Consider the following 19,549-nt stretch of genomic DNA (forward strand, 5'->3'; position numbering starts at 1 on the left):
GCAGTATGTGAACACGGCCTTAGCATGTTCACACTGGAAGAGTGAGAGAACACTATACACCATAACTGTAAACTGATGGCGGAGACGTGGGAGTTCTGTGAGGGGATAATATGACGACATTTCCCCACAGAGGAGCTAGAACACGCCGAGTGCCCCCTGAGGTGCCGGCGCCCTCCCCGCTCCCTGCCGGCGCCCTCTCCGCTCCCTGCCGGCGCCCTCCCCGCTCCCTGCCGGCGCCCTCCCTGCCGGCTTCCCCGGGCCGCCTTCTCCTCAGTGTCGTCACTAGGAAGTGACCGGCCTCCTATATAGAGGCGCCGCGCTCCTCACACAGCCCAGACATGTCTCCTGCTCGGGCATTTCTCGGAGGCTGCCGCTTGGCCCTGGGTAGGAGGGTGGCAGGGAGCCCCGGGCCACCACTCAGGGGCCGGAATGGCTGGCTGCGGCACCTGTCATCCAGCGGCCCCGAGGACGGCGACATGAAGAGGTATCTGAGTGCGCACTACAGCGAGGCGAGGAGGGGCATCAACGGTGAGAGTGAGTGGCTGTGCCGGTATGTGTGTGCGCCTGGCACTGACAGGGCAGGTGAGGGGTCGTGATCCTGGGGTCACTGGCCACACGTGGCACTGTGCAGCGCACCAGCCACCTAGCAGTGCAGAGCTGGACCAGGGCAGTTCTGCCATCTTGCTCCATATGTCTGAACACCCGCTGATACTGGCACCGAGGATGACTTGTGGAAAGTTTCTGCACCACAGGCATGAAACTGGAGCGTGCAGAATAAGCGGCCATTTCTGTACCACTCGGACCCCAGCCATCACTATAGAGTGCCCCAGATGGCCCACCAGATAATTGCCCAGCCATTTCTGTACCACTTGGACCTCCAGCCATCACTATAGAGTGCCCCAGATGTCCTGTCCGATATTTGCCCGGCCATTTCTGTACCACTCGGACCCCAGCCATCACTATAGAGTGCCCCAGATGGCCCGTCCGATATTTGCCCAGCCATTTCTGTACCACTCGGACCCCCAGCGATCACTATAGAGTGCCCCAGATGGCCCGTCCGATATTTGCCCGGCCATTTCTGTACCACTCGGACCCCCAGCCATCACTGTAGAGTGCCCCAGATGGCCCGTCAGATATTTGCCCGGCCATTTCTGTACCGCTCAGACCCCCAGCCATCACTGTAGAGTGCCCCAGATGGCCCGTCAGATATTTGCCCGGCCATTTCTGTACCACTCGGACCCCAGCCACCACTATAGATTGCCCCAGATGGCCCGTCAGAGATTTGCCCGGCCATTTCTGTACCACTCGGACCCCCAGCCATCGCTATAGAGTGCCCCAGATGGCCCGTCAGATATTTGCCCTCTGTTACACGGGTATGGCTGCTTAGGTCTTGCTCTACATTGAGGCTGTGTTATAGTTCTGCACAGCTCGGATGCCATTCTCGTCCCTATAAAGATTGGGGCGTTCTAGGGGCAGGACCCCCAATTATCTGTAGGTTGTGATGTAAACCAATAAACAAAAATAAGCCTATGGTTACACGCTCAGTACATGGACAGTATTTTACATCAGTATTTGTAAGCCAAAACCAGGAGTGGAACAGTCAGAGGACCCGTATAATAGAAACACGTCACCACTTCTGTATTATCACCCACTCCTGGTTGTGGCTTACAGATCTTGAGCAGGATGATGTATAGGCTTGTGGGAAAAGATCTAACCTAACTTGTATTTATTCACTGAAATCTTGGTGTTTGTGTAATGAGCGGTCCTTGTAGAGATGTCAGTCATACAGGGAAGACTGTCAATCACTGATGGGACCGCCCACTGGACTCCTAATATTAAAACTCCAGATTGCAATGAATAAAATACATATTTTAATCAAACTGTTCCCTCAAAGATGCATAATCTGACCGGCTCCTCCTGCTGTGTAACATCCTACCGGCAGATACCATTTTCAACATGACGCTTTTCATTGCTTAATCTAGATCTGGGACGTCCCCATATTTACCCCATAGTCAGTACCAACCACACCGTCCCCCCTACAATGGTGCCAGCCAGAAGGCACAATGGTATTGCAGCCCACAGGGGGATTATGTGGTATAACCCGGGCCCTATAGAAGGTAAAAGCGCTGGTTTCTGCAGATGGAGCGCCACGCTTGTGAGCAGAGGACATTACCCCAGTCTTAAGTAGATTACTCGCTTTACTACAGGCGACGCCGCTGCGTTGTTCTTTGCCTGTCATTCATACCTGGATAGTGTGTCAATAAATAACATATTAGAAATGACATTGTCTTCAGTTTATTGTGGTAACTTGCATACAGGAGCCATAGATGCTTGTAGTACTTGCTCCACCTTACTTAGAAATGCTCATAAAAAGGAGATTTCTATGTCCGTTAGTCAGAAGATGAATGCGGCTGAAATATGGAGTATAGCTTATGGTACATGGCTGCACAAGCTGTGTATTAATAATAACATATATATTTCTTCCATTCAGACATATACATTGAAAATATTCTCCACTGTGTACTTATGATGGACGTATGCAACCTCAATGTAGCCCCATTTTGATTCCCATTGCTAAGTGTGTGTATATATATATATATATATATATATATATATATATATATATATATATATATATGTATATGTATTTATATGTATATAATCACACACACACACACACACACACACCTTTGCCTGTATATTTTAATGATTATATCCTTTTCAATTGATTTTGCCTTCATGTTTTTCCTTGTGTAGGCATCGAAGGATATGACATTTTCACTTTATCTCTGGGTAGAAAATGTCAGCATACTACATTTTTCTATAAAGTTAATCTACATAATCACATACCAACCCAACAAATGCATAAGGGACGCTCTCTTGGTAAACGCTCAGCGCCTTGGACCCTATAGATATGTTTGAGGGAATGTGCCATGTAGTGATGAGCGAGCGTGCTCTGGTGTTATCCGAGTATCTGGGTGTGCTGGAATAACATGTTCGAGTCCCCGTGAATGCATGTTTCGAGGCTGTTAGATGGCCGTAACACATGCGGGGATTACGTAACAAACAGGCTATCCTCCCATGCGTTGCGACTAGCAGCTGCAGAGACTTGAACATATTACTCCAGCACACCCAGATAGTCGGATAACTCACGAGCATGCTCGGATAACATGATACCTGAGCACGTTCGCTCATCACTGGTGCCAAGTCATTGTATACATCTTCTAATTGACATGACAAGTCTCCTATGGGAAATCATAGCAAAGGACTTCAGAGGAAAAGAGCATTTAGACAGGTAATCTGAGGTGTACCATTCTCCTGATCAGAGGGTGTACTGTAACAGACGCTCAATGAATAAGTTTTAATTTAATCTATAGATGTCCAGAATGTTTCTGAAAATGTAGTGATATATTAAAGGGAACCTGTCACCCCCAAAATCGAAGGTGAGCTAAGCCTACTGGCATCAGGGGCTTATCTACAGCATTCTGTAATGCTATAGATAAGCCCCCGATGTATCCTGAAAGATGAGAAAAAGAGGTTTGATTATACTCACCCAGGGGCGGTCCAGTCCGATGGGTGTCGCGGTCCGGTCCAGGGCCTCCCATCTTCTTACGATGACGTCCTCTTCTTGTCTTCATGCTGCGGCTCCGGCGCAGGCGTACTTTGTCTGCCCTTTTTGAGGGCAGAGCAAAGTACTGCAGTGCGCAGGCGCCGGGAAAGGTCAGAGAGGCCCGATACCTGCGCACTGCAGTACTTTGCTCTGCCTTCAACAGGACAGACAAGGCACGCCTGCACCAGAGCAGGGGCAGGAAGACAAGAAGAAGATGGGAGGCCCCGGACAGCGACGCCCATCGGATCGGATCGCCCCTGGGTGAGTATAATCTGATCTTTTTCTCATCTTTCAGGACACATCGGGGGCTTATCTACAGCATTACAGAATGCTGTAGATAAGCCCCTGATGCCAGTGGGCTTCGCTCACCTTCGATTTTGGGGGTGACAGGTTCCCTTTAATGTACTATGCAGGAGGAGTTGTGCAGCCAGACTTGCACTTTTTCCTTGCGGAAGGCCCCTGATCCATGTATGGTTCTTGCACAGAGCTTTAGATACACCTATTGAGATTGCAGGAAACCATGTAAAATAAGGTCATATAGGGGCTTTCGCCATGGTCTCCATCCTGACTTATAGCGGGAGGTAGGTCCTTAGAGCATAAACACCTCCTGTGATTGTCAGGTTGGAGACTTAAGGTACCGTTACACTAAACGATTTACCAACGATCACGACCAGCGATACGACCTGTCCGTGATAGTTGGTAAGTCGTTGTGTGGTCGCTGGGGAGCTGTCACACAGACAGCTCTCTCCAGCGACCAACTATCAGGGGAACAACTTCGGCATCGTTGAAACTGTCTTCAACGATGCCGAAGTCCCCGGGTAACCAGGCTAAACATCGGGTTACTAAGTGCAGAGCCGCGCTTAGTAACCTGATATTTACCCTGGTTACCATTGTAAAAAAAAAAAAAAAACACTACATACTCACATTCCTGTCACGTCCCCCGGCGTCAGCTTCCCTGCACTGTGTAAGTGCCGGCCGTAAAGCAGAGTGGTGACGTCACCGCTGTGCTCTGCTTTACGGCTGGCGCTGACAGTCAGTGCAGGGAAGCTGACGCCGGGGGACTTTTACAATGGTAACCAGGGTAAATATCGGGTTACTAAGCGCAGCCCTGCGCTTAGTAACCCGATATTTACCCTGGTTACCAGTGAACACCTCGCTGGATCGGCGTCACACACGCCGATCCAGCGATGACAGCGGGTGATCAGCGACCAAAAAAAGGTCCTGATCATTCCCCACGACCAACGATCTCCCAGCAGGGGCCTGATCGTTGGTCGCTGTCACGCATAACGATTTAGTTAGATATCGTTGCTACGTCACAAAAAGCAACGATATCATTAACGAAATCGTTATGTGTGAAGGTACCTTTAGATGGAGGTTGTCCTGAGTACAGTAGTTAGCATTTCCTATGCCAGATACCCCCACTGGTTTAATACACACATTTCTTCCTCTTTGCTTATAGAGTAAATGCAGTTTTAATATTTATTTCACAAATTACCGTAATCATATCTGTGGAAGTAAGCAACTCTGTGATATATCCTATCCGAGATTTTATTTTCAGCTCTTGGAATTGATCTACCTTATGTATGGGTAAATGTTTATTCATTGAAGACGGATTTTCACATTACTGCGATAGATGACAGTTGGTTCTCATAAGATTGTATGGAGGGGCTAGAGGAGGACACACTTCTACTGCAAGTTCACTGGAAACCACAAATGCCGTTCTCCATAGAAGATGGCACTTGATGCTCAGAAGGTTCTATCTCAGGCCTTCTTCACTGAATACAGATTTTACCCACGAATTGCGAATATAGAAAATGAATATTCAGTTCAGGAGGAGAAAAAAAGTGAATTTCTCTGATAAGGTATATTACAAAGTTTCATGTTTTCACAAATCCTATTGTTTAGTGGAAAAATAAATAGCTGGTTACTTCTTGAGGTGCAAGTATACACAACTGCATTGCCATCAACAGTGGTGAAATCTAACTCTATAATGTGTGCCCTACTGGGGTGAAATAATAATATCCTATCGTACACTTTTTTTTTTTTTCTCTTCTCTCTTCTCTAACAGATGGGACTTAATGCATGTGTTCCAGCCAGAAATATGTCATTATGTTCTGTAATTGTTCGAATCCTTAACATGCAGAATGTTAAAGAGAATCTGCCAGTAGGATCAGCCATACAAGTCGTCATTATGGGCATGCAGGTCATAGCAAGCGGAATAATATTGTACCTTGGTATCTGCAATCAAATGCTTTTTTCCAGACAAATCCACGTTTTTTCTATGTAACTGAGCTGTTCCAGGCTGTGGGCCAGACACTGGTCTACATGAAAATCTTACTAACAGATTCCTTTTAACGTTACTTTTTCTGGAGTTTCTGCTGTGCTTTACTACTGAACTGTTGGATCTTAGTGAAACAGAGCCTTATACAGTACTGTACTATGTTAAAAAAAAAAAACTACGCTTAGGTATAGCTGGATGTTTATAAATATACTAGATGGTGGCCCCATTCTAACGCATCGGGTATTCTAGAATATGAATGTAGTTTATTTATGAAGATTTAACAATAATGCAATGAATACACAGGATTCGGACGGCTGGCCGCGACCAATCAGCGAAGCGTGGTTCAAATCCCGCGCCAATTTGCAGCCGGACTGCGCCTGACGCTGATTGGTTGAGCCAGGGCCGGCTCCAGGTTTTTGAGGGCTCTTGGCGAAAGTCTCAGTGCCCCCCCCCCCCCCCTTTAACACATACCACGATTCATGATGCACAGATACAGTAGAGAAATATAGCACAGCCCACGTGGTATATAACACAGCCCACGTGGTATATAACACAGCCACGTAGTATATAGCAGTGTGGGCACCATATCCCTGTTAAAAAAAAAAAAAGAATTACGGTAAAATCAAAAATGGTTATATACTCACCTTTCAGCGGCCCTCGGATCCAGCCTAGGCCTTTAGCGATGCTCCTGCCAGGTCTGTTCCCAGTGATGCTTTGTGTCAATAACCCGTGATGATGTAGCAGTCTCACGAGACCGCTACGTCATCTGGGGTCATTACCGCAAAGCATTACTGGAACCGGAGCATCGCGAGGAGCGGGAAAATCTGCCGGGGACGCCGGAAGGTGAGAATCATATATAATTTTTTTTTTTTTTTATGTTTAACATTATATCTTTTTTACTATTGATGCGGCATAGGCAGCATCAATTGTAAAAAGTGAAGCGGTGTTTAAATCCCGCCTCAATATCGTTGATTGGTCGCGGCTGGCCGCGACCAATCAGCGAAGCAGCATTTCCGTTACAGACAAACAGACGGAAATGGACCTTAGGCGAAATCTAATATATAAAGCTGAATGTGTGTATGTATGTCCGGGATTGGCATCTGTACTGTCGCAGCTACAGCCACAAAATTTTGCACAGTCACATGTCTGGACCCTGAGAGCATCATAGGCTATGTTGTGAGGTGAAATTTTAACCCCGCGCTTTCCAATTCACCAAACAATTTTGCCCCTATCTACATAATGGGGAAAAGTGAAAGGAAAAGTGTTAGAGGCAAATTGACAGCTGCCAGATGTGAACAAGGGGGACTTAAAGAATGAGAGCGATGGCGCCAAAGAGTATATACCATACAGTTGCTAAGGTGGGGCCCCGACATGGGATACTCACAACACACGGGGATATGAACACACACACACAAAATGCGCCACACACTACCACATGCTTGAACACATATTACTCTCAGCACACATTTCACCACACATACACCAACCTCGCCACATAAAAGTCGAAACACAAAAGTCACCGCTCAAAACTCGCCTTGCGCAAAACTCGCCACATGCAAAAACTAGGCTCACGCAAAACTCGCCACAAGTGCAAAACTCACCTCATGGAAAACTTGCCACACGCGGAAAAATTGCCACATGCACAAGAGTTGCAACACATGCAAAAGTTACCTCACACAAAACTTGCACATACTCAAAAGGCACCACACAAAACTCGCCACGCGCAAAACTCGCCATGCGCAATACTTGCTGCACACAACTTGCTACACTAACCTGTCACATGCAACTCGACACACAAAGTTGCTACACGCATGTTACCACACAAAACTCATCTCACAAAAGTCACTACATGCATGTTGCCACACGTAACTCAACACACACAACTTGACAAACGAAACTCGCCCTAAAACACACACAAGTCTGGTATTATCCTTCAAAAATAAAAATCTGATTAATAAGCAGACAAACTACAAGAGCAACAAATGTACCATATAGGAAATACGGCAGCTGTCAGTCACATGAACTGTCTATTATGTGTATGCGTGAGCTAATATATACTCCCGGGGGGAGGGCTTCCTGTTGGCTGGGGATTTATCAGGCTGCCAATTTAGCTTACAAATACTGAGGTAAAAATACTGAGCAAATAACGTGTGAACGAGGTCTAATACAGGAGGAGATGACACACAGGTATATACTATATACAGGGGAGATGACACACATATATACTATACACAGGGGAGATGACACATAGGTATATACTATATACAGGGGAGATGACGCACAGGTATATACTATATACAGGGGAGATGACACACATATATACTATACACAGGGGAGATGACACATAGGTATATACTATATACAGGGGAGATGACACACGTATATACTATATACAGGGGAGATGACATACAGGTATATACTATATACAGGAGATGACATACAGGTGTATGCTATATATAAGGGAGATGACAAACATGTATATACTGAGGTGAAAATGAAAAGGTGTGAGTGCAAAATGAGAGGAGTGAGGGAAAATAGTGGAGTGATCGGAAAATGACAGATGTGAGATCGAAATGACAAGTGTTAGGGGGGGAATGAGAGGAGTGAGGGAGAAAATGAAAGGTGTGAGGGAGAAAATGAGAGATGTGAGGGGGAAAATGAGAGGCGTGATGGGAAAATAAGAGAAGTGAGGTGCTATAACTAAACACAGATATTTACTATGCCCAGGCAACGCCGGGCTCTTCAGCTAGTAGAATATATATATATATATATATATATATATATATATATATATATATATATATATATATATATATATATAATCTCACACACAATCCCGCCCCCCACCTCATTACCACACACAATCCCGCCCCCCACATTACCACACGAGGCTCCGTCCCCCCACATTACCACACGAGGCTCCGTCCCCACACATTACCACACGAGGCTCCTTCCCCACACATTACCACACGAGGCTCCGTCCCCCCACATTACCACACGAGGCTCCGTCCCCCCACATTACCACACGAGGCTCCGTCCCCACACATTACCACACGAGGCTCCTTCCCCACACATTACCACACGAGGCTCCGTTCCCACACATTACCACAAGCAGCACTTCCTTTCTATGTAATTCAACCACTTCAGCCAAGGTAAACTTACATTTAATTGCATCTGCATTCTCCCAAACAAAATGAGCCAAGAAAAGTCACCAGGTCCATCTCACAGGCCGCAGGAAAATCCGGACAATGATGCAGTAGCTGATTGACAACAACAATATCGACAATAACAACGAACACCTGAGCAGATTGATAAGGACAGAGAGATATCACAAGGTTTATTTTAGATAGCAATGAACGTGCTGAGCGTTAGCTGGCTGGAAACAGTGTGTGTGTGTGTGTGTGTGTGTGTATATATATATATATATATATATATATATATATATATATATATATATATATACACACTAGATGGCAGCCCGATTCTAAAGAATCGGGAGTCTAGAATCCATATATACTTGAAATTCGGCAGGAGCTTGAAGAGCAACGTCACTGGGCCCGCCTCCACGCAGTAGAAACTTGCTGTGAGGTAAAAATTCTAAAATCACACCAGAATGGCGGGCGGAGTGTGTCACAGTACGGCACGTTTCTGATTGGTCGCTCGCAGCAGGCGGCAACCAATCAGACACTGGACACTGTTGACGTCACTTAGCTCCGGACATTAGCTCCGGACATTAGCTCCGGACAAAGCCACGGAAGTTGGCACAAATTGCAGGAAGTAGTATTCTAGGCAATATATACTGTATATATTCGCAATGTTAGAGTGCAACATATTCCATCCCATGAGTATAAAGTCGGACACTGTAATTGGATCCTATTTTAAAGGAACCCAATTTGCTGTCAACAGATTAAAAAAAAAAAAAAGTTATTCTTGTATGCAGTGTTTCTAGGGGAAAGTTCCAATCCAATAGGTTTGCCATTTGCTTCTCCATCGGGGCTTCCATTTCTGTTTTGTCAGTCTGGTTTTCTAGGCTTCTTATGTGGTCAAACGTGGTGTGAACAGAGACTTTCAGCCTATGGGATTTGACATGAGAGCATCTTTATGAATTTTGGGCTTGCTGAGATGGTATACACTTTTCAGTTAGTACAAATTGTAGGTTGTCTATGGACTGTATATTGTATACTTAATCCTGTCCAGTATAAGAGATGAAGTTCCTACACAAGACAACCCTGGCACACCATGAGATAAACTCCTACAGATTCCCCGCAGCTCTGTCTACTTGCCATTGTCATCTGTCATGTCTGCACTGTAGATTTTGATTAGATATGCAGATCATCTTTCAATGGACTTTACTTCCAGTGTGATGATACTTATTACACCATATATGTGTGGGTGGTGTTTTGTAAAAATGATGGGGGGGGGGGGGGGGGGGGGCGGATATATTATGTAGTAGTAAATAGATTTTATTTTATTTTTATTTTTTTTTTTAAATCCTAAACACATTTGGTTTTAAGTTCATGCAGACTTTTTTTTAAAAGGGAACCTGTCACATAATTTTTATCATCTAAACTGTCCCCATTTTGTTGTTAGTGATGCAATGTGCATCACTAAGACTTTTTTTTACATTTTTTTCATTAAAATAGCACCCCTTTGACTAACTGATCATATGAGATCTAACCATATAAAAGGTTTTTTGCACATGATTACTGCGCCGATTTTAATGAAGGAAAAAATGTGTTGATGCACATTGCATCACTAGCAATGCACTGGGGACAGTTTACATGCTACAATGACATGACAGGGTCCCTTTAAGGTAGGGGTTGTGTCCTCAGTTGCTGCGTTGTAGCTGGTTGTTGGACACTACACAGCCTCTCGGTTCCTGGGGATCTGAATTATGACGTGAGATTGTTACTCAGATATCTTTATAGAGCTTTTTTTCTCCTTTCTTCTTTTGCAGAGATTATCCCTTCTATTTCAGCGAATATGCTGAATCCAAGTGCTATATTTTCCAACAATGAAATGAGCCTAGAGAACATTGAAATTTATGGCTTTGATTACGATTATACTTTAGCCTTCTACTCAAAAGACCTTCACACTTTGATTTTCAACACCGCACGTGACCTTCTGATTAACGAGCATAGGGTAAGTCTTTCCATAGAATTTTCCCCTGTTAAAAAAAAAAAAAAAAAAAAAATTTGTTATTATTTAGGCTGAGATTAGGAGGCCTTTAATGTCTTAATGAAGGAACCAATCTTGCCCTTTGTGACCAAACCACGTTTTTCCATTTCTGACATGTCATTTTGAGGTAATACCACTGGAATGCATCTACATATCCCAGAAATTTTGACATTGCTTTATTGTGACACATTGTAATTTGTTAGTCATAAATATTTAGCTTGATATCTAAAATGTGGCCAAAAAAATTAGCAATTTTCAAACTTTGGATTTTCATGCCCTTAAATCGAAGAGATGTGTCAGACAAAATACTTAACATTGCCCACATGTCTACTTTACATCAGCACAGTTTTTGAAACCATTTTTTTTTTGTTTTTTCTTTGTTAGGAAGTTATAAGGGTTAACATTTTTACAAAACCATATTTTTTTTTAGGGACTACCTCACATTTGAAGTCACTTTGAGGGGTCTACATGACAGAAAATTCCCACAAACGACACCATTCTAAAAACTGCACCCCTCAAGGTGTTCAAAACCACATTCCAGAAGTGTATTAACCCTTCACATTCTTCACAGGAACTGAAGCAACGTGGAAGGAAAAAATTAACATTTAAGTTTGTTTTTTTAAACAAACATTTTACTTCATAACCATTTTTTTTATAGTCACAAGTGTAAAAAGAGAAAATGAACCACAGTGTATAAGTACGGAACTTCCTCATTATTAGAAACTCTCCAATAAAATGATCATGCCCGTATCACCAATATAAATATAAGTACCATATATACTCGAGTATAAGCCGACCCCTTTAATTTTGCCACAAAAAACTGAGAAAACTTATTGACTCGAATATAAGCCTAGGGTGGAAAATGCAGCAGCTACCGGTGAATTTCAAAAATAAAAATAGATGCTCCATACCGTTCATTATTGCCCCATAGATGCTCCATATAAAGCTGTGCCATATATAATGCTCTGCACCGTTCATTATGGCCCCATAGATGCTCCTTATAAAGCTGTCCATATAGAATGCTCTGCACCGTTCATTATGGCCCCATAGATACCCCTTATAAAGCTGTGCCATATAGAATGCTCTGCACCGTTCATTATGGCCCCATAGATGCTCCACATAAAGCTGTGCCCCATATATAATGCTCTGCACCGTTCATTATAGCCCCATAGATGCTCCATATAAAGCTGTCCATATAGAATGCTCTGCACCGTTCATTATGGCCCCATAGATGCTCCATATGAAGCTGTGCCATATATAAAGCTCTGCACCGTTCATTATGACCCCATAGATGCTCCTTATAAAGCTGTGCCACATATAATGCTCTGCACCGTTCATTATGGCCCCATAGATGCTCCATATAAAGCTGTGCCATATATAATGCTCTGCACCGTTCATTATGGCCCCATAGATGCTCCATATAAAGCTGTGCCATATATAATGCTCTGCACCGTTCATTATGGCCCCATAGATGCTCCATATAAAGCTGTGCCATATATAATGCTCTGCACCGTTCATTATGGCCCCATAGATGCTCCTTATAAAGCTGTCCATATAGAATGCTCTGCACCGTTCATTATGGCCCCATAGATGCTCCACATAAAGCTGTGCCACATATAATGCTCTGCACCGTTCATTATGGCCCCATAGATGCTCCATATAAAGCTGTGCCATATATAATGCTCTGCACCGTTCATTATGGCCCCATAGATGCTCCATATAAAGCTGTGCCATATATAATGCTCTGCACCGTTCATTATGGCCCCATAGATGCTCCTTATAAAGCTGTCCATATAGAATGCTCTGCACCGTTCATTATGGCCCCATAGATGCTCCATATAAAGCTGTCCATATAGAATGCTCTGCACCGTTCATTATGGCCCCATAGATGCTCCACATAAAGCTGTGCCACATATAATGCTCTGCACCGTTCACTATGACCCCATAGATGCTCCATATAAAGCTGTGCCATATATAATGCTCTGCAACGTTCATTATGGCCCCATAGATACTCCTTATAAAGTTGTGCCATATAGAATGCTGCTGCTGCTGCAATAATAAAAAAAAAAAAATCACATACTCACCTCTCTTCGCTCAGGACGCCAGCGCTTTCAATATTTACCTGCTCCTCGTGTGGCTCCGTCTCCAGCACTGATGCTCAGCAGAGGGCGCGCACTGACTACGTCACCGCTCCCTCTAACCTGAGCGTCACTGCTAGAGGACGCTGGAGAGACTGAGCCACACCGGAACGAGGAGCAGGTAAATATCGCGCAGCGCTCCTCGTATACTTACCTGCTCCCGGCACGGTCCCTGCAGTCCCGGCTTCTTCCACCGCTGCATCTTCTTCCTGTATTGAGCGGTCACAGTTACCGATCGTTAGTCATGAATATGCGGCTCCACAAACAAAAGTTTTGTGTAGCAAGACATAAAAACAGTCAAAGTTAGATAAATGGTCAAAATGTTTGTGAGTAATCAAGTCCTAGAAATAATGTTCAGATGACCTGAGTTTTCTCTATCCCCATGATGGCACCACGGAGAGAGGGGTCCGCCCCCAGGGACAGGAAACCTACAGATGAAAAAGGGCGTACCTCTCTCCCACATCAGTTGGTTTCCTGTCCCTGACGGGGAACCTACAGCACGTACCTGAAGGATTCTTCGTGGGATTCCAGGGAGCTGGCCGGTCGGTTCCTGACAGGGGGCGCCCTGTCACGGCTGGTTACAGCGGGTTTTCTCCCCCCTTTTATTCCGACCCTGAAGCACCACCGCTGGGGTCGGCGGGCCCTGTGGGTGAGTGTGCCAGGGGAAGGCAGTGAAGAGGTTCCAGCCTGCCTTCCCCGTGGGAAAAAAAAAAAAGGGGGAGGAAGGTGACGGCGGTCACCGATTCAGCCTCTGTGCAGCTAGTCGGTACATGGAGGTAGCGGTGGCTATCTTTCCATGGCGGGCGCAGGAGCGCTAGAGCAGAAAGCGCCCCACAGCACCGCCGATCACCGCCGCCCAAACCGGAAGTGTGGGGGCAGGCGGAACGAGAGATCGCGCGCACAGGCGTCCCCAATAATATCTTCTCTATAGGACGCCTGTGCCGCGAACAGGAAGTGACGCGCGCGCCTGCGCAGATGGTCGCTTCTGCCGGCGGCAGATTCAAAAACAGCGTTCCCTAAGGAGTAAGCGTGGAAATCCCCTCTTTGCTAAAAAATTGCAAGAGTGGAGCCACTATGAGTGGTAGAGAGGAGCAAGAGGCACAGGAGTGTGCACAACTGTCACCTGAGCAATTACAGGTGCAGCGGCACCCGCGCTCACAGCATCAGCGGAAGGGAAATGCTTCTTCCCAGCAGCGCAGCAGCAGTGGTCGCTCAGGGTCACAATGCAGCCAAGTCTCTGGGAAATCTACACGACCGGCGACGAATCCAGTGGATGTAGTCCCGAGGCCAGAGACGGTATCTCTCATTCACAAGGGGTGAGTGATCTACGTGAAAGTAATAATGTAATACGAGATTACTTTTTCTTCTAGGGAAGGAAGTGTACAACTAAATCAAAGCACAAAGTTTGTGCGATATGTTCGGAAGAACTACCTTCCTCCGGGGAAAAAAAGCTATGCGGGTCTTGCATAGAAAAAACCATTCAGGAGGAGTCCCCGGCGTTCGCAGCAGACCTGAAAAGATTAATAAAAAATCAGGTGGAGAGTGCCCTCAAAGGCATTAAAATTCCGAAGGAAAAACGTAGATCAGGTCATAAGTCTCCTGAACCCAGCATAAACGAATCAGAAAGTGAAACATCTGACTCTAATGATTCATCAACATCCGAGACCCCTTCACTATCGTCAGAAGGGGGACGCAGTTGCTTCCCCATCGAAGAGACAGACGCACTGGTAAAGGCCATTAGAACAACCATGGGTCTGGTAGATGAACGTCCTAAAAGAACAGCACAGGACATAATGTTCAGCGGATTAGAACAGAAGAAAAGAAGGGTATTCCCGATAAATGAGAAGATTCATTCTTTAATCAAGAAAGAATGGAAAAAAACGGATAAAAAAAGTTCTCTTGACTCCCAAGAGAAAATACCCGTTCGACGACCCAGCCTGCTCATCCTGGAGCAAGGCACCCAAACTGGATGTGGCCATAGCAAAGGCCTCCAAAAAATTTGCCCTGCCCTTCGAGGACATGGGCACTCTAAAAGAGCCGATAGACAAAAAAGCAGACACTTTCTTAAAACACTCATGGGAAGCAGCAGGAGGTGGTCTAAAACCAGCCATCGCAGCCACTTGCACGGCCCGTGCTCTAATGGTATGGCTTGAACACTTGGATTCCCAGCTAAAGGGAAAAGTCTCAAGAGACACAATACAAAAGTCAGTGTCCATGATCAAAGGGGCAGCAGCTTTTCTGGCGGACGCTTCGGTGGACTCAGTGAGATTAGCAGCCAGGTCGGCCTCTTTTTCTAACGCAGCAAGACGTGCTCTGTGGCTAAAGTGCTGGCCGGGGGACTTGCAAACGAAGACCAAGTTATGCTCAATACCTTGCGAAGGGGAATTCCTGTTTGGATCAACATTAGATGACATCCTCGACAAAGCGGGGGATAAAAAGAAATCTTTCCCCGGGTTCCCTAACCAGTCATATAGACGTTCCTTTCGGAACAGAAAGTTTATGCGGAGAAGACCCCCAAAAGGAAATCAGGATGGATGGGAAGACAGAAGAAATAAAAATAGGGGCTTCTTGTTCAACAAATCCCCCCCCCCTCCTGATAATAAAAAAAATCCCAATGAAGGTATTCCCCAGGTCGGAGGGAGACTAGCCGAGTTTCTTCCAGCCTGGGAAAGAATTTCAAACAGCCCCTGGATCTTAGGCATTATACGAGAAGGCCTCAAATTCAAATTTCGTGTCCCTCCCGGCAACTTCTTCATGATAACGCCTCAAAAACAATCACACGAACAGTCAGCTCTCCAGAAGGAAATTCTGAACCTAGTCCAGAAAGGGGTATTGCAAGAAGTCCCATACCAGGAAAGAGGCACAGGTTTCTATTCTCCCCTCTTCCTCCGCAAGAAGCCGGACGGATCATACAGAACGATCATCAATCTAAAAAAATTAAACAGTTTCCTAGAGATACAACATTTCAAAATGGAGACAATAAAATCTTGCGTAAGAATACGCTTTCCCTTGTGTTTCATGACTGTTCTAGATTTACGAGACGCATATTACCATGTGCCCATCCACAGAGATTATCAAAAATATCTCAGACTGGCAGTGAATATCCAGGGGGAGGTAAAACACTTCCAATTCCGGGCTCTCCCCTTCGGGATAGCTATTGCTCCTCGGGTATTCACGAAAATAATGTCAGAAGTAATGGCCCACATACGGGAGCAGAACATCCTAATAGTTCCCTATCTGGACGATCTCCTTGTAGTAGGGAACTCATTCCAACATTGCGAACAACAGTTGAATCAGGTCATGACTTCACTGTCGAGTCTAGGGTGGCTGCTAAACATAGCCAAGTCCAAGATGGTACCATCCCAGGTACAGGAGTACTTAGGGATAGTCCTAGACTCAATCACCCAGAAATGCTATCTTCCTCAGGAGAAGATTCAGAAAATGACACAGGCAGTGTTACAGCTGACGGTATCCCCAGTCACTACCCTGAAGAAAGCAATGTCCCTGTTGGGCTCCATGACTGCCTGTATCCCGGCCGTACAGTGGGCACAATGTCATTCCCGGGATCTACAATGGGAGACTTTAGATTCAGGCATATCTCTGCACGGGAATTTAGACGAGCAGTTAAGTATATCACCAAACACGATACACTCCCTAGCATGGTGGGCGGACCCAGGGAATCTAACCAAAGGGGTTCCTTGGGCTCTACCGACAGAAAAAATTCTAACGACAGATGCAAGCCCCTGGGGTTGGGGAGCACACATAGACGATCAAGTGGCACAGGGGAATTGACAGGAGTCAAGAGCTAGACTCTTCCAACATGAAAGAAATGTTAGCGGTAAAGCTGGCCCTAACACATTTTCTATATCTCCTTCACGGGCATCATGTAAAAGTCTTCTCGGACAACCAAGTAGTGGTCGCATATCTAAACCACCAAGGGGGCACCAGGTGTCGAGCACTGATGGAGGTAACCCAATCCATCTTCCACATAGCGGAACACAGTCTAAAGTCCTTGACAGCTCTCCACTTAAAGGGCTCAGAAAACCAGACTGCAGACTTCCTGAGCAGAACATGCTTAAAGCAGGGAGAGTGGGAGCTAAATCAGTTGGTCTTCGATCAAATTGTGAATCTCTGGGGTCTACCAGAAATGGACCTATTCGCGAACAGCCAAAACCACAAAGTGAAAACATTCTGCTCAATCGATCCCCGGGGGAACCCTGTGGCTCTAGACGCGCTAACAATTCCTTGGAACTATCATCTTCCCTATGCGTTCCCTCCAATGTCGCTCATTCCCTTAGTGTTAAGGAAAATTCGGGAGGAGAGAGCTACAGTGATAGTAATAGCGCCATTTTGGCCCCGCAGAATATGGTTTTCTTGGCTAAGAAACATGTCCATATCGAGTCCTTGGGTTCTACCAGACTCTCCAAAACTTCTGTCCCAGGGTCCAGTATTTCACCCCAATGTAAAAAATTTACACATGACAGCATGGCTTTTGAAAGGAGGTTGCTGAGGGATAAAGGGTTCTCTCCCAACTTGGTGTCCACTCTATTACAGAGTAGAAAACCCGTAACCACTAGAATATATGGGAAAGTGTGGAAAAAGTTTGTCGGTATCAGGGGCAGACCCGTCCGGGGAGATCCCAATAGGGAAAATACTTGAGTTCTTACAGAAAGGTCTGGAAAGAGGTTTAGCTACAAGCACTCTAAAGGTCCAGGTGGCAGCCTTAGGAGCACTGTATAATTACGACTTGGCCAAAAATCGATGGGTCATGCGTTTCATTAAAGCCTCATCTAGATCCAGACCCATTCCCCTCCACAACTCTCCTCCATGGGATCTAAACCTTGTATTAAACGCTCTAACCAAACCTCCCTTTGAGCCCCTGACAGAAGTTCCTTTAAAGAGCTTATCCCTAAAAACCACACTCCTAGTGGCCCTAACCTCGGCTCGTCGTGTCAGCGATATACAAGCGTTATCCTCATGTCCACCCTTTATTCAGATACTTGATGACAAAGTCATTCTTAAAACTGACCCGGCTTACCTCCCTAAAATATCGTCACAGTTTCATAGAACGCAAGAAATCTCTTTGCCCTCATTTTGTCCCAACCCTAAAAATGAGGGGGAAAAAACACTGCATACCCTAGACGTAAAAAGATGTCTGATCCAATATCTGTCAGCCACTAGGGAGTGCAGGAAGGATAGGGCTTTGTTTGTCTGCTTCCAGGGTCCACGGAAGGGACAAAAAGCATCGAAAGCCACGTTAGCAAGGTGGATAAGAGACGCCATCGCCCTATCCTACTCATCCTGCGGGACAGCCATCCCGGAGAATATAAAGGCTCATTCGACCAGAGCAGTGGCATCATCCTGGGCGGAGAGAGCTGGCGCTTCGATACAACAGATATGTAGAGCGGCCACTTGGTCTTCCCAGTCTACATTTTTCAAGCATTACCGCTTAGACTTGACCTCCTCTGATACTACCTTTGGGCGAAGGGTTCTAGAGGCAGTGGTCCCTCCCTAATAGCTCTATCTATTCAAATCTCTCCGTGGTGCCATCATGGGGATAGAGAAAATGGTAGTTACCTGCCGATAACGGTATTTCTCTGATCCCATGATGGCACCCGTATATTCCCTCCCTTTTCACACAGGTGTGCACTTGGTAATGTACCAGTAATTAGTTTTAGTCACGGTGCCTCTGTTAAGTTAAATTGGTTAAGTTTAATTTGTACAAATATTGAGTTGCAGCTGAAGTTCTGTATAAGGCTCTGTAATCCAACTGATGTGGGAGAGAGGTACGCCCTTTTTCATCTGTAGGTTTCCTGTCCCTGGGGGCGGACCCCTCTCTCCGTGGTGCCATCACGGGATCAGAGAAATACCGTTATCGGCAGGTAACTACCATTTTCAAGAACATTTGTGGGGAGTGTACAGACGTGGGTACGTGGATGAGAATTTGTAGGAATAATAGTTTGGTATGTGTTTGATCAAGTCCTGGGATTAATTGTGAAATGGGGTAAAATGGGACTTACTGATGAAAATATTCTCTCCATTACTTGTGCCATAAAAATTATTCTACTGGGGCCACTAAGCAGAAAATATAAATTATTGGAAAAAAAACCTAATAATTGTAAGATGTGTGGTAGGTCTCAAAACAGGGGGAGATACAAAGGCCTGGTTGGGATGGTCTTGTGGGGCAATAGTACCAGGAATCACTCTGTCTACCATGCTTCCTACAAACCCGGCATCTTTTTTGGGTGGGAGTGACAGGGACAGGACAAGGAAAATGGCACTCTGCAAGTCTCTGGACATCCTGAGACTCGAAGGCTCCCCCCTCTGCCCTTGACTCAAATA

General features: G+C 45.5%; 1 protein-coding gene across 3 annotated transcripts in view; it reads left to right on the forward strand.

Annotated features, from left to right (window-relative positions):
• The first annotated feature begins 200 nt into the window (after positions 1–200).
• NT5DC3 (5'-nucleotidase domain containing 3) overlaps positions 201–19,549 on the forward strand; it is a 96,161-nt gene continuing 76,812 nt past the window's right edge. The window contains exons 1-2 of one of the 3 annotated variants that reach the window (XM_069764252.1): positions 201–528; positions 10,849–11,033. In XM_069764252.1, the coding sequence (XP_069620353.1) occupies positions 339–528; positions 10,849–11,033 (375 nt within the window). In that variant the 5' untranslated portion in view covers positions 201–338. Of the gene's footprint in view, positions 529–5,455; positions 5,473–10,848; positions 11,034–19,549 lie in introns of those variants that run through there. The other 2 variants (XM_069764253.1, XM_069764254.1) reach the window with 2 other exon arrangements.

Source organism: Ranitomeya imitator, chromosome 4, assembly GCF_032444005.1.
Source record: "Ranitomeya imitator isolate aRanImi1 chromosome 4, aRanImi1.pri, whole genome shotgun sequence".
Taxonomy (NCBI): Eukaryota; Metazoa; Chordata; class Amphibia; order Anura; family Dendrobatidae; genus Ranitomeya; species Ranitomeya imitator.